The following is a 14801-nucleotide window of genomic DNA, read 5'->3' on the forward strand; positions in this document are numbered from 1 at the left end:
AACCGGAAGAGTCCCCAATTGATAATGCTGATTTATCCTTAGGAATGAAAAGCTATACCTCATATACACTTGAATACACTTTAACATGGAGCCGCTGCAGCCGCTATACTTAATACACACACTACGTACTTTGTCCGCTATTAGCGTACAAAGTCCCGTACCGTGTGCGGACTTTGCGTACAAACGCTGCGCTGATGGTACAAAGTACTCACAGCGCGTACACACCCAATGAACACACTTTAAACCTTATACAGCAATGTGATGCGTTTCTAATACACTTTAAACCTTATACAGCAATGCAATGCGATAGCAATTCACCTTTAAACCTTAGCAGGGAAAGGAAGACACAACACCGGATTGTAATTTACCGCTGGGTTCCGACACCACAGCGTATTATTGCTGAAAGGGGGTTACAATACAAATAATACAATATAATATATAACAGAGTAAATGGCTACATTCAATGGTACATACGTGAGTGGATTCGCTTGCGCTACCCGGTCCGGTCCTCCGTCATCTGATAGATAACGTTGTGAGTCTTGTGCCCGACCAGGCCTGCAGCAGGCTCTCTTTATACAATTCTTCCAAAAAGCAATACAATAGATACTGTAATCTCCTTGTCCATTGGACACAGGGATGCACATTTACAGTACAGGAGATGTCATAGGTCGGTTTGAATAGGTAGGCGATGTCTGTTCCAACTGCTCCTGTGGGTGGTCTCCTCTGGATTCCCGCCGCATACATAATCTACAGTAAATACAGTTTATATCTATATTCTACTCCTGCACATAACTATCCGCAGGAACATGCGATCTTCCTCAAACCAACACCGGAATGTTACCCTTAAAATACCCTACAGCTGGATACCAAACACCACCTTATAACCTTGTTCTGTCCCCTCCTATTCTGAAAAGGTGAATCCCTTTGTTCTGAAACCATTTAAACTGCTGTTACTTTCTGATGTGGTGCAGGGGGACTATGTGTACATTGTTCACTATTTGGATTAAATATGTAATGTGTTTTGATAGCCTTCCATGCGTTCACAAACTCTACCATAAATACCCATACCACGCGCTAATGCGCATGACCGCGGGAGCGACCATACGCAAATTGCAAATATGTGCACGCACAGCAGAACAAGTACACGCGCAGAGGCCATCTGTGTGTAGTTTGTACGTGATGTGTGTACTGCAATATTTTTCGACTTTGACAATGGTCTATAGTATAGGTTGTATCAAACGTTTAAATAATATAAATAAGTGATCAGGAAAAGGTTATACGAGCACACATTCTCCCACTTCATGGTAAGGCTTCTGTCTCTTCCTCCTGGTAGCTACTCTCTGGTCCAGTACACTGATTGAGGACTCAGATTCTCACACACACAGCAAACTTCGTAGAAGAAGCTGCTACCACTGGGCATGTGCAGCAGCTCTGCTCTGTATTTTAAACTGCATGATGTGGCTGCAGCTCTAAAAATCGTATTATATACTATTGCTATTTTTCTCATAATTTGAGCCATTTACCATGAGGTGCAAGTGTGTGGGTATGGGTGGGAATGGCGTACCCTTAAGAATTTAGCCGACGGGCCGCCGCTCCGTCCCTCCCTCACTCTGCTTCTCACCGCCTCACCGCCGCACCACCGCAGCCTGCGCCTCTCCTGCCCCTCAGTGTCTTTGTTCAATTCAGCGCCGCCAATGAGCCAATCAGAGCTCGCGGACCGGCAGCCAAGGCTGCCGGACTGCGAGCTTTGATTGGCTCACGGATCGGCGCTGAATTAAACTAAGACACCGGCACCCGCTGGAGACTGAGGGGAAGGAGAGGCACAGGCTGCGCTCTCCTCCCCTCACACAGACACAGGACAGCAGCAGCAGCAGCAGCGGTGAGCAGGAGGGGAAGGGGGCATGTATACCTGGCACTGGGATCATATATAAAACTGAGGGCACATCTGGCACTGGGGGGGCATGTATGCCTGGCACTGGGGGCATATCTGGCACTGGGGGGGGGACATGTGTATCTGGCACTGCGGGCATTTCTGTATCTGGCACTGGGGGGCAATGTATATCTGATACAGTGGGGGCATTTGTGTATCTGAGCACTCTGGGGGCATTTGTGTATCTGGCACAGTGAGGCAATGTGTATCTGACACAGTGGGGGAATTTGTGTATCTGACACAGTGGGGGCATTTGTGTATCTGGCACTGTGGGGCAATGTGTATCTGGCACTGTGGGGCATCGTGCATCTGTCACTATTAGGGTCATATGTGTATCTGACTCCCCCCCCCCCCCACCCCCATATGTATCATGCCCCATTTTCATTGGCCATGACCCATGTGGCATTTGGCCACACCAATTTCTGGGGAGCGCGTGCCTTTGGCGCGCACACACAGTACCTGTAAGACATTTTTTCTACTTGCACCACTGCTGGCAACTGAATTCCCCCCCTATTCTGTGATAGTGATACTATGTCCAGTCATCTTATTAATTGGTGTAAAACAGGGGGATTATGAACTTTTACATTTGCGGTTTCATAGCGATCATTCTGTTTTTATTTAAACTGTTTTGTGGTCATGTGACATACACTTTGCGTCTGATTCAGAGGTGGGCGCAGTGGCAATGTCAGACACAAGCGGCCCATGGGCCTAACTCAGTAAAATAATTTGCAATCCTTCTGTTAGCATGGTGAGGGCCACCCATCGCCGGGCAAGGCCGCCCAGCATGCTGACCACCACCTCCCCCTTCAACAAGTAGAAATTGCGATCGCATCGCAATTTCCCCACGCTATGTTTCCGATCACACCCCGTTCGCGCCGCACCGCCCCCCATTTGCTGGCCTCCGCCCCCGCAATGCTCCGTCTCCACCCTGGAAATGAAGCGTTGACCCCCCCCCCCCCCCCCCCCACGCCCGCCTCTGCCTGATCAGAGGCGATCACATTTTCTGTGCCCCCCCGCAGAAAATGCATGCGCAGGACGGGCGCTGCGCATACTGTCACATCTGCGATTCAACCTAAATTGCCCCCAAGGCACAGACTGAAATTGCGCTCCTGGGTAGTAACGGGAAGGGGAAGGGGGGGGGCGACTAGCCAAATGTGGGGTTGTGACATTAGCATAAAGACGCAGTAGCGCTTGCTGAAAAAGACGCAGCTGCAACTCCGCCCACCTCTGAATCAGGCCCTTTAAAGTGCAATATCATTTAAAATTTGGGTTCCCAACAGTTAAAAATACATTTTTATAGACAATACCATAAGAGAAAAACTCACACAATGCCGCTAAGTTTTATTTACACATAATTTATTAAATGCAAAATTGTAAAATGAAATGAAGAAGCTCTGCGGGGAGCACAAGGCTTCATACAAATGCGCAATAGGAAATCCTATAAAAAGTGTAAACATAACTTTGTATTTCGCCTTCGCTGTGTAGAGCATTCAAATCGCATTCTATAAGGTTTGACACATGATCGCGCATTATGGCGCTGATTCCGAGGTGGGAACTAATGGCACCTCGGCTGCGCCTTTAGGCCTGATTCATGTTTGTAAGTAAAGCAAAAAAATAAGCAACTGGGCAAAACCATGTGCACTGCAGGTGGGGCAGATGTAACGTGCAGAGAGAGTTAGATTTGGGGGGGGGGGGTCGTGTCCAAACTGGAATCTAAATTGTGTAAAAATAAAGCTGTCTAACATTTGTGGGGTATACCGTGTAAATACACAGAGCTGTCACTCTGACGCATATGCTAGTGATGTACAGCTGGAAACAGCATCCAACTGAACACATACATGTAAAATCTCTTTCACACATGTCCTTTCCCCCAAATGTCCCTCACATGTGCCAAAATTCCACTAAATGCCACCCAGGCACTTGTCACAATATCTCCCCCACATACACTCAGACCACCACTTCCCATAAAATGCCTTGAAATACCCTCAGATACCACTTGTACCCCCCATTTCAATCACTTCAATCACATTCTCCCATATGCCACCCATTTGCAAACCATACTTCCCCATAATTCCACCACATAATACCCACACTTTCCCACATGCCACTCATATAATGCCCAGACTTCCCCACATGCCATCCACATGCTACCTAGTCCTGCCCACATGCCCCCACATATGCCCAAATGCCACATGTCCACACCCACTAGCCATCTCTAGAAACCTTCGTAAAATGATACGTTCCCTCCTCTTCTTCCTCTGGTTACGCAGAGGAGGTCACGTGACGCGGAAGTCGGCTGCTCATCCAGTGAATAAGCCACTGCAGGGCACACAGCTGGGCGCAGCAGGTAAAAGTCTCGCTGGTCCGCAGCTGGCCCCCCTGTTCCCCCCTCAACCGATGTAGTAGTTTGGAATTTGAAGGGACTTTTTACTCTTTCCACTGCACATTTCCACTGGTGTGTCCACAAACCGGCAAAGGTGGACGCAGATTTATTTTCATGTGACAGTTCCAGTAAGTGGGAAGTGGACATGCACCTAGAATGCATTTATATAGTAGTGGTGAATCTAACATTCGTAATGTTGACTATCAAATTGTCGGCAGTGTAATATCGAACAGAGTATGCCGACTCTATTCAACATTACACGTCGACACTTCGAATGTCTTATAATCATACCAATCCCTTTGCGATTCATAAAATAAACCTGATCGCTCTACTAATCAGGTGGGAAGTTCCTCATGTGATACCGGACGTCCTGTGACAACTTTCTCCGACCAGAGTCACAGGAGACCAGAATACGCATTTACTTATGGCAGTACTGGGACAAAACGTTTTACTCTGTGCGTTGTATGTATTGTATAGTACTATAAAACCTGCTCCAGTCCTCACTGTAGTCCAGTGCAGCCCAATGATTATATGATTGATAATGTGGTTTAATTTAACATGATTCAGTATGTACACACTGTGCCACTAATTGAGAAGCAATTGTTGGAACGGTCTTTCAATCAACACTGTGAGAACCAGTCCAGCGATGAACGTCAGTACGGAGTGTCCAACAAACAGGTACAACTGGAGAGAGAGAGAGAGAGAGGGGGAGGGAGAGAGAGAGAGAGAGAGAGAGAGAGACGTGGCTATAAGACTCTGGTGAACTATGAAGCTCTAACAAGTTAGGGGCCCATTTATCAACGAGTGATAAAACTCGTTGTGAATGATAAATTTCATTGCGAATGATAAATGATGCTTCAGCCAATCAGCTCCCAACTGTCATTTTTCAAACACGTGACAGTTAGGAGCTGAACACATGACAGTTGGGAGCTGATTGGCTGGAGCAGCATTTCTCATACACAACGCGTTTTATCAATCACAACAAGTTTTATCACTCGTTGATAAATGAGCCCCATAGTTTTGTACTATTGTGGTAGCTGCCCAATATAATTAGGAGCCTACTATGTCTGACAGGAAGTCATGTGAACCATCTGTCCCCCAGTATTTTTGTCTCGCGCTTGTGTTTGGATCTTATATCAGTTCACCTCAGCGGTTGTACAAGAAAATGTTATTAGGCGTCTATTAATTTATTGTGATTGCACCTTAACAATCAGACCTTTTCTCACCCAGGATGCCACTAAGATCATTATTCACTCACTGATTATTTCCAGACTGGACTACTGTAATCTCCTCTTAACTGGCCTCCCTGACAATCACCTCTCTCCACTCCAATCTATCCTCAATGCTGCTGCCCGGCTCATCTTCCTCACCAAACGCACTACGTCTACCTCCCCTCTCCTACAAGCCCTTCACTGGCTTCTCTTCCCTTTCAGAATCCAATTCAAACTTCTCACACTCACTTACAAAACCCTCACCCACTCCTCTCCCATCTACATCTCTGACCTTATCTCCCTTTACTCTCCCACCCGTCCTCTTCGCTCTGCTAATACACGCCGTCTCTCCTGTCTTCTGATTACTTCCTCCCACTCCTATCTCCAAGATTTTTCACGTGCTGCTCCCTTTCTCTGGAATTCTTTACCTCTCCCCCTCAGACTCTCCACCTCTCTACAAAACTTCAAACGTGCTCTTAAGACCCATTTCTTTACCAAACCCAGCCAAATCTCAACCTAACCTTCTGTTCCACGCTCTCTATGTACCCAATATGTGTCACCCCTGTCTGTCTACCCCTCCCCTTAGAATGTAAGCTCTCACGAGCAGGGCCCTCTTCCCTCATGTGCTTATACTTTTCTTACTTTAATAATCCTAAACTGCCCAGATCCCACAGTTTTTTGACCACCTGGAACTTATCTCTATGTTTACTGGTGTAGTTATGCTTAGTTGCCCTGTACTTGTCCTATATTGTATTCAACTGTAAGTCACTTTTCCTATTTTTTATGTGCATTTGTACTCTGTAATTGGGCGCTGCGGAACCCTTGTGGCGCCATATAAATAAAGGATAATAATAATAATAATAATAACAACACTTTAAGCTAGCTTATCAACTAAGAATAACGACACGGACACAACTGCGTTGGATTTAAAAAGGTCATTAATATTCATTCATTGGAATGACCCTATTCGTAAAAGGGATGGCGCTACCTTAACCAGTTCCAGTCAATTAGATCTTATAAAATGGCGGCGACTGAAACGCCCCATCTGGAAAATGGCGGTGACTCCCAATTTTTCAGTTAGTCCCCCACATCCACAGGAGAGTGGCCGTATCTCCAGCATCCAACCTGCTTCCTGGAGAGGCTGGCGGGATGAGGAGATTACACAGGTAACCGCGGCGCCGAATGGAAGGGGCGGGCTAAATTAAGCAAATTAGGTCCACCCCCTAAGGACCCAATGACATGAAAGTCTGGCCCCCCAAAGTGCCATGCAACGTCTCCTCCCTGGGCTTCCCCTGAGAGGAGACCAGAAAATAAGAATTTACTTACCGATAATTCTATTTCTCGTAGTCCGTAGTGGATGCTGGGAACTCCGTAAGGACCATGGGGAATAGCGGCTCCGCAGGAGACTGGGCACAAAAGTAAAGCTTTAGGACTACCTGGTGTGCACTGGCTCCTCCCCCTATGACCCTCCTCCAAGCCTCAGTTAGGATACTGTGCCCGGACGAGCGTACACAATAAGGAAGGATTTATGAATCCCGGGTAAGACTCATACCAGCCACACCAATCACACCGTACAACTTGTGATCTGAACCCAGTTAACAGCATGATAACAGAGGAGCCTCTGGATAGATGGCTCACAACAATAACCCGATTTAGTTAACAATAACTATGTACAAGTATTGCAGACAATCCGCACTTGGGATGGGCGCCCAGCATCCACTACGGACTACGAGAAATAGAATTATCGGTAAGTAAATTCTTATTTTCTCTGACGTCCTAGTGGATGCTGGGAACTCCGTAAGGACCATGGGGATTATACCAAAGCTCCCAAACGGGCGGGAGAGTGCGGATGACTCTGCAGCACCGAATGAGAGAACTCCAGGTCCTCCTCAGCCAGGGTATCAAATTTGTAGAATTTAGCAAACGTGTTTTCCCCTGACCAAGTAGCTGCTCGGCAAAGTTGTAAAGCCGAGACCCCTCGGGCAGCCGCCCAAGATGAGCCCACCTTCCTTGTGGAATGGGCTTTTACAGATTTTGGCTGTGGCAGGCCTGCCACAGAATGTGCAAGCTGAATTGTATTACAAATCCAATGAGCAATAGTCTGCTTAGAAGCAGGAGCACCCAGCTTGTTGGGTGCATACAGGATAAACAGCGAGTCAGATTTTCTGACTCCAGCCGTCCTGGAAACATATATTTTCAAGGCCCTGACTACGTCCAACAACTTGGAGTCCTCCAAGTCACTAGTAGCCGCAGGTACCACAATAGGTTGGTTCAGATGAAACACTGAAACCACCTTAGGGAGAAAATGAGGACGAGTCCTCAATTCCGCCCTGTCTGAATGGAAGATCAGATAAGGGCTTTTACAGGATAAAGCCCCCAATTCTGACACGCGCCTGGCCGAGGCCAGGGCCAACAACATGACCACTTTCCATGTGAGATATTTTAACTCCACAGATTCAAGTGGTTCAAACCAATGTGACTTTAGGAACCCCAAAACTACATTGAGATCCCAAGGTGCCACTGGAGGCACAAAAGGAGGCTGTATATGCAGTACCCCTTTTACAAACGTCTGAACTTCAGGAACTGAAGCTAGTTCTTTCTGGAAGAAAATTGACAGGGCCGAAATTTGAACCTTAATGGACCCCAATTTTAGGCCCATAGACACTCCTGTTTACAGGAAATGCAGGAATCGACCTAGTTGAAATTCCTCCATCGGGGCCTTACTGGCCTCGCACCACGCAACATATTTTTGCCAAATGCGGTGATAATGCTTTGCGGTTACATCCTTCCTGGCTTGATCAGGGTAGGGATGACTTCATCCGGAATGCCTTTTTCCTTCAGGATCCGGCGTTCAACCGCCCTGCCGTCAAACGCAGCCGCGGTAAGTCTTGGAATAGACAGGGTCCTTGCTGGAGCAGGTCCCTTCTTAGAGGTAGAGGCCACGGGTCCTCCGTGAGCATCTCTTGAAGTTCCGGGTACCAAGTCCTTCTTGGCCAATCCGGAGCCACGAGTATAGTTCTTACTCCCCTCCGTCTTATAATTCTCAGTACTTTTGGTATGAGAGGAAGAGGAGGGAACACATACACTGACTGGTACACCCACGGTGTTACCAGAGCGTCCACAGCTATTGCCTGAGGGTCCCTTGACCTGGCGCAATACCTGTCCAATTTTTTGTTTAGGCGGGACGCCATCATGTCCACCTTTGGTTTTTCCCAACGGTTTACAATCATGTGGAAGACTTCTGGGTGAAGTCCCCACTCTCCCGGGTGGAGGTCGTGCCTGCTGAGGAAGTCTGCTTCCCAGTTGTCCACTCCCGGAATGAACACTGCTGACAATGCTATCACATGATTTTCCGCCCAGCGAAAAATCCTTGCAGCTTCTGCCATTGCCCTCCTGCTTCTTGTGCCACCCTGTCTGTTTACGTGGGCGACTGCCGTGATGTTGTCCGACTGGATCAGCACCGGCTGACCTTGAAGCAGAGTTCTTGCTTGGCTTAGGGCATTGTAAATGGCCCTTAGCTCCAAAATATTTATGTGAAGTGATGTCTCCAGGCTTGACCACAAGCCCTGGAAATTTCTTCCCTGTGTGACTGCTCCCCAGCCTCGCAGGCTGGCATCCGTGGTCACCAGGACCCAGTCCTGAATGCCGAATCTGCGGCCCTCTAGAAGATGAGCACTCTGCAACCACCACAGGAGAGACACCCTTGTCTTTTGTGACAGGGTTATCCGCTGATGCATCTGAAGATGCGATCCGGACCATTTGTCCAGCAGGTCCCACTGGAAAGTTCTTGCGTGGAATCTGCCGAATGGAATTTCTTCGTAGGAAGCCACCATTTTTCCCAGGACCCTTGTGCACTGATGCACTGACACTTGGCCTGGTTTTAGGAGGTTTCTGACTAGTTCGGATAACTCCCTGGCTTTCTCCTCCGGGAGAAACACCTTTTTCTGGACTGTGTCCAGGATCATCCCTAGGAATAGAAGACGTGTCGTCGGGATCAGCTGCGATTTTGGAACATTGAGAATCCAACCGTGCTGCCGCAACACTACTTGAGATAGTGCTACCCCGACTACCAACTGTTCCCTGGATCTTGCCCTTATCAGGAGATCGTCCAAGTAAGGGATAACTAAAACTCCCTTCCTTCGAAGGAGTATCATCATTTCGGCCATTACTTTGGTAAAGACCCGGGGTGCCGTGGACAAACCAAACGGCAGCGTCTGAAACTGATAGTGACAGTTCTGTACCACAAACCTGAGGTACCCTTGGTGAGAAGGGTAAATTGGGACATGGAGATAAGCATCCTTGATGTCCAGAGACACCATATAATCCCCTTCTTCCAGGTTCGCAATCACCGCTCTGAGTGACTCCATCTTGAATTTGAACCTTTGTATGTAAGTGTTCAAGGATTTCAGATTTAAAATAAGTCTCACGAGCCGTCCGGCTTCGGTACCACAAACAGCGTGGAATAATACCCCTTTCCCTGTTGTAGGAGGGGTACCTTGATTATCACCTGCTGGGAATACAGCTTGTGAATGGCTTCTGCTGCAGCCTTTTTCCTCTCCCTCTGCCACGGGGCAGAAATGAGGAGTCTTTTGCCCGCTTGCCCTTATGGGGCCTAAAGGACTGCGCCTGATAATACGGCGTCTTCTTATGTTGAGAGGCTACCTGGGGTAAAAATGTGGATTTCCCAGCCGTTGCCGTGGCCACCAGGTCTGTTAGACCTACCCCAAATAACTCCTCCCTTTTATAAGGCGATACTTCCATATGCCTTTTGGAATCAGCATCACCTGACCACTGTCTTGTCCATAACCCTCTTCTGGCAGAAATGGACAGCGCACTTACTCTTGATGCCAGTCCGCAAATATCCCTCTGTGCATCACGCATATATAGAAATGCATCTTTTAAATGCTCTATAGTCAGTAATATACTGTCCCTATCTAGGGTATCAATATTGTCAGTCAGGGAATCCGACCAAGCCACCCCAGCACTGCACATCCAGGCTGAGGCGATTGCTGGTCGCAGTATCACACCCGTGTGAGTGTATATACATTTTTAGGATATTTTCCTGCTTTCTGTCAGCAGGTTCCTTAAGGGCGGCCGTATCCGGGGACGGTAGTGCCACCTGTTTAGACAAGCGTGTGAGCGCTTTATCCACCCTAGGGGGTGTTTCCCAACGTGCCCTATCCTCTGGCGGGAAGGGGTATGATGCTAATAACTTTTTAGGAATTAACAGTTTTTATCGGGGGAAACCCACGCATCATCACACACTTCATTTAATTCCTCAGATGCAGGAAAAACTACAGGCAGTTTTTTCTCACCCAACATAATTTAGTACCCTTTTTAGTGGTACTGGTATTATCAGAAATATGTAAAACATTTTCCATAGCCTCAATCATGTAACGTGTGGCCCTACTGGAAGTCACATTCGTCTCTTAATCGTCGACACTGGAGTCAGTATCCGTGTCGGCGTCTGTATCTGCCATCTGAGGTAACGGGCGTTTTAGAGCCCCTGATGGCTTTTGAGACACCTGGACAGGCACAGGCTGAGTAGCCGGCTGTCTCATGTCATCAATCTTTTGTAAAGAGCTGACACTGTCACGTAATTCCTTCCATAAGCTCAGCCACTCAGGTGTCGACTCCCTAGGGGGTGACATCTCCATTACAGGCAATTTATCCGCCTCCACACCATTTTCCTCCTCATATATGTCGACACAATCGTACCGACACACAGCACACACACAGGGAATGCTCTGATAGAGGACAGGACCCCACTAGCCCTTTGGAGACAGAGGGAGAGTATGCCAGCACACACCAGAGCGCTATATATATACAGGGATAACCTTATAGAAGTGTTTTTCCCCTTATAGCTGCTGTTTTATTAATACTGCGCCTAATTAGTGCCCCCCTCTCTTTTTTAACCCCTTTCTGTAGTGTAGTAACTGCAGGGGAGAGCCAGGGAGATTCCCTCCAACGGAGCTGTGAGAGAAAATGGCGCCAGTGTGCTGAGGAGATAGGCTCCGCCCCTTTTTCACTGACTTTTCTCCCGCATTTTTATGGATTCTGGCAGGGGTTAAAATACATCCATATAGCCCTGGGGGTTATATGTGATGTATGTTTGCCAGCCAAGGTGTTTTTATTGCTGCTCAGGGCGCCCCCCCCCCCCAGCGCCCTGCACCCTCAGTGACTGCAGTGTGAGGTGTGTATGAGGAGCAATGGCGCACAGCTGCAGTGCTGTGCGCTACCTTGGTGAAGACTGATGTCTTCTGCCGCCGATTTTCCGGACCTCTTCTTGCTTCTGGCTCTGTAAGGGGGCCGGCGGCGCGGCTCTGGGACCGGACTCCGAGGCTGGGCCTGTGTTCGGTCCCTCTGGAGCTAATGGTGTCCAGTAGCCAAGAAGCCCAAGCTGGCTGCAAGCAGGCAGGTTCGCTTCTTCTCCCCTTAGTCCCTCGATGCAGTGAGCCTGTTGCCAGCAGGTCTCACTGAAAATAAAAAACCTAAAACTAAACTTTCACTAAGAAGCTCAGGAGAGCCCCTAGTGTGCACCCTTCTCGGCCGGGCACAAAAATCTAACTGAGGCTTGGAGGAGGGTCATAGGGGGAGGAGCCAGTGCACACCAGGTAGTCCTAAAGCTTTACTTTTGTGCCCAGTCTCCTGCGGAGCCGCTATTCCCCATGGTCCTTACGGAGTTCCCAGCATCCACTAGGACGTCAGAGAAAAGTAGGTAACTAATGTATGTGATGAATCTCTCTCCTGGGAGCACATTTATCACAATGTGATCAGGGCAGTCAAGAGCCGGGATGGGCAAAGGTACTTTTCAAGGTGCGTGGTCTAATCACAAGACGTGTGGTCATGTACCCTCAGAAAAAAAATACTGGAAAAAAAATAGTATTTTAAGCACCTCACACAGCAGCGTGTGCTGGTCTGAGGAGAAGAGCTGCAGCTGCTGCTGCCAGGTAAGAGCATACTTGCCTACTCTCCCGGAATGGCCGGGAGGCTCCCGAAAATCGGGTGACCCTCCCGGCCCCCCGGAAGAGCAGGCAGGTCTCCCGATTTCAGGGGTCCTCTCTGCCCGGCCGCCCACTTAGCGAGTAAAGTGGGCGGTCCGGGCAGGAGATGACGCGATTCTTGTTGAATCGCGTCATCATAGCCACGCCCCCTGCTGTATAATGCCGGTAATAGCGGCATTACACAGCGGGGGCGTGGCTTACATGGCGCGATTCCACAGCCACGCCCCCATCCCGCCTCCGCCACGCCCCGTCTCGCTTCTGGCCCGCCCCCCTCTGGACGTAACCTCACTGCCCGCCCCCCTGCTGAGCCGACCTGGCTGCTCTCTCCCGGAGAGAGCAGCCTAGAAGACGGCAAGTATGGGTAAGAGGGAGGGGGCCTGGGCCTCTACTGACCCTCACTGGGCCCCTCCATCAGGGCCGGGTAATTTGTACCCTGTCCCCCCTCTCTCGGCACCACTGAATGTGATCAATATTATTCGCCTCAGTGCACCTTGAGAAAATGAATATTTTCATGTGAAATTACTGTTATGCCCTTGTGCGTGACCTTGCTACTTGGTTCGTGTCCACAGGGCACTAAGGAACACAGAGAAGGATCTGGAGGACCCCTATGCGAAAACATTCCTTGATAAAAAGGCCACCAGATATGCGCAGTCGTCCACTTATAAATAAAGTTTGTTTGGGTTTGGGAATAACTTGTTTCACACATTATTGCGTTACTGATATTGATGTAACTCACCATGTTAATATCCTGATAGTGAAAGAGGGTCTCTTGCAGGCCACAGTACAGTATTATAATGATAGGGTGTACCATGTAACACGCATAACTGATCCTAGATAATATGCTCCACATGCTACAGGATAGCATTTTATTTAAGTGACCTATGGGGAAAAAGCATCAGCATTACAGGGTATATTCTGAAAATCTTATTATTACTCAAACATATCATACTGTGACATTTCAGATGTGTGTAACAGTAGCATGGAGAGGAAACGCTGACAGATTGTGTATGCTGGGAAATCAGCCCATGATTCTCAGAGCGCTTCTACCAAATATCATGCTGGTACCCAAAGCCCTTTCCCAGAATTATTCATAGGGTCTGTATAACTGAGGGATACAAACTGATTTGCATATTAAAGTTAAGTAGGGCAAGTCTAAACAACATCATTTTCTATGCAGATTTAGCTCCTGGAAATGTCAGCCTTGTGCACTAAGGGGGTAATTCAGAGTTGATCGCAGCAACAAATTTGTTAGCAGTTGGGCAAAGCCATGTGCACTACAGGTGGGGCAGATGTAACATGTGCAGAGAGAGTTAGATTTGGGTGAGGAGGTGTGTTCAAACTGAAATCTAAATTGCAGTGTAAAAATAAAGCAGCCAGTATTTACCCTGCACAGAAACAAAATAACCCACCCAAATCTAACTCTCTCTACACATCTGCCCCACCTGCAGTGCACATGGGCCCTCATTCCAAGTTGATCGCTCGCTAGCTACTTTTAGCAGCCGTGCAAACGCATAGTCTCCGCCCACCGGGGAGAGTATTTTCGCTTTGCAGAAGTGCGAACGCCTGTGCAGCCGATCGACAGCAAACACATTTTGTGCAGAACAAGACCAGCCCTGTAGTTACTTATTCTGTGCGATAATTGCTGCGACGAATGACATGGTAATTACGTCAGATACCCGCCCGGCCACGCCTGCGTTTTTCCAAACACTCCCAGAAAACGGTCAGTTGCCACCCAGAAACTCCCATTTCCTGTCAATCTCCCTGCGTTCGCCCAGTGCGACTAAAAGCGTCGCTAGAACCTGTGCAAAACCATGATGCTGTTTGTACCCGTACATCGCGCGTGCGCACTGCGGTGCATACGCAGTTTTGACGTTTTTTTAAATGATCGCTACGCAGCAAACAACGGCAGCTAGCGATCAACTCGGAATGAGGGCCATGGTTTTGCCCAACTGCTAACAAATTTGAACTCTGAATTACCCCCTAAAATCATGAAGAAATCGGAATATGTTCCCAATTGATACTGATAAACTTACACTTCATTATCCTGATGTATACAGTAAATATGGGCATTAAAACCTCTATTCAATAAATAAATATTGTACATTGTAGCAGTTTACACTTCTCAGATTATAATATAAATGATCACTTATAATTATTGAGTCACTTCATTTTTCTGGCAATTATTCATTAGTACAGTATTTGGTGTCAGGAAACAGATGGCATCACTAAAGCATACTAAACAAAACATCATATATTCCAGCCCTGGATTCACA

General features: G+C 48.0%; 1 protein-coding gene across 1 annotated transcript in view; it reads right to left on the bottom strand.

Annotated features, from left to right (window-relative positions):
• Positions 1–3408: 3408 nt before the first annotated feature.
• Positions 3409–14801, bottom strand: part of LOC135055182 (O-acyltransferase like protein-like) — an 84591-nt gene continuing 73198 nt past the window's right edge. The window contains exons 9-10 of the mRNA XM_063958956.1: positions 13265–13407; positions 3409–4997 (exon numbers count right to left, since the gene is read on the bottom strand). Coding sequence (XP_063815026.1) covers positions 4899–4997; positions 13265–13407 — 242 coding nt within the window. The 3' untranslated portion in view covers positions 3409–4898. The remainder of the gene's footprint in view (positions 4998–13264; positions 13408–14801) is intronic.

Source organism: Pseudophryne corroboree, chromosome 1, assembly GCF_028390025.1.
Source record: "Pseudophryne corroboree isolate aPseCor3 chromosome 1, aPseCor3.hap2, whole genome shotgun sequence".
NCBI lineage: Eukaryota > Metazoa > Chordata > Amphibia > Anura > Myobatrachidae > Pseudophryne > Pseudophryne corroboree.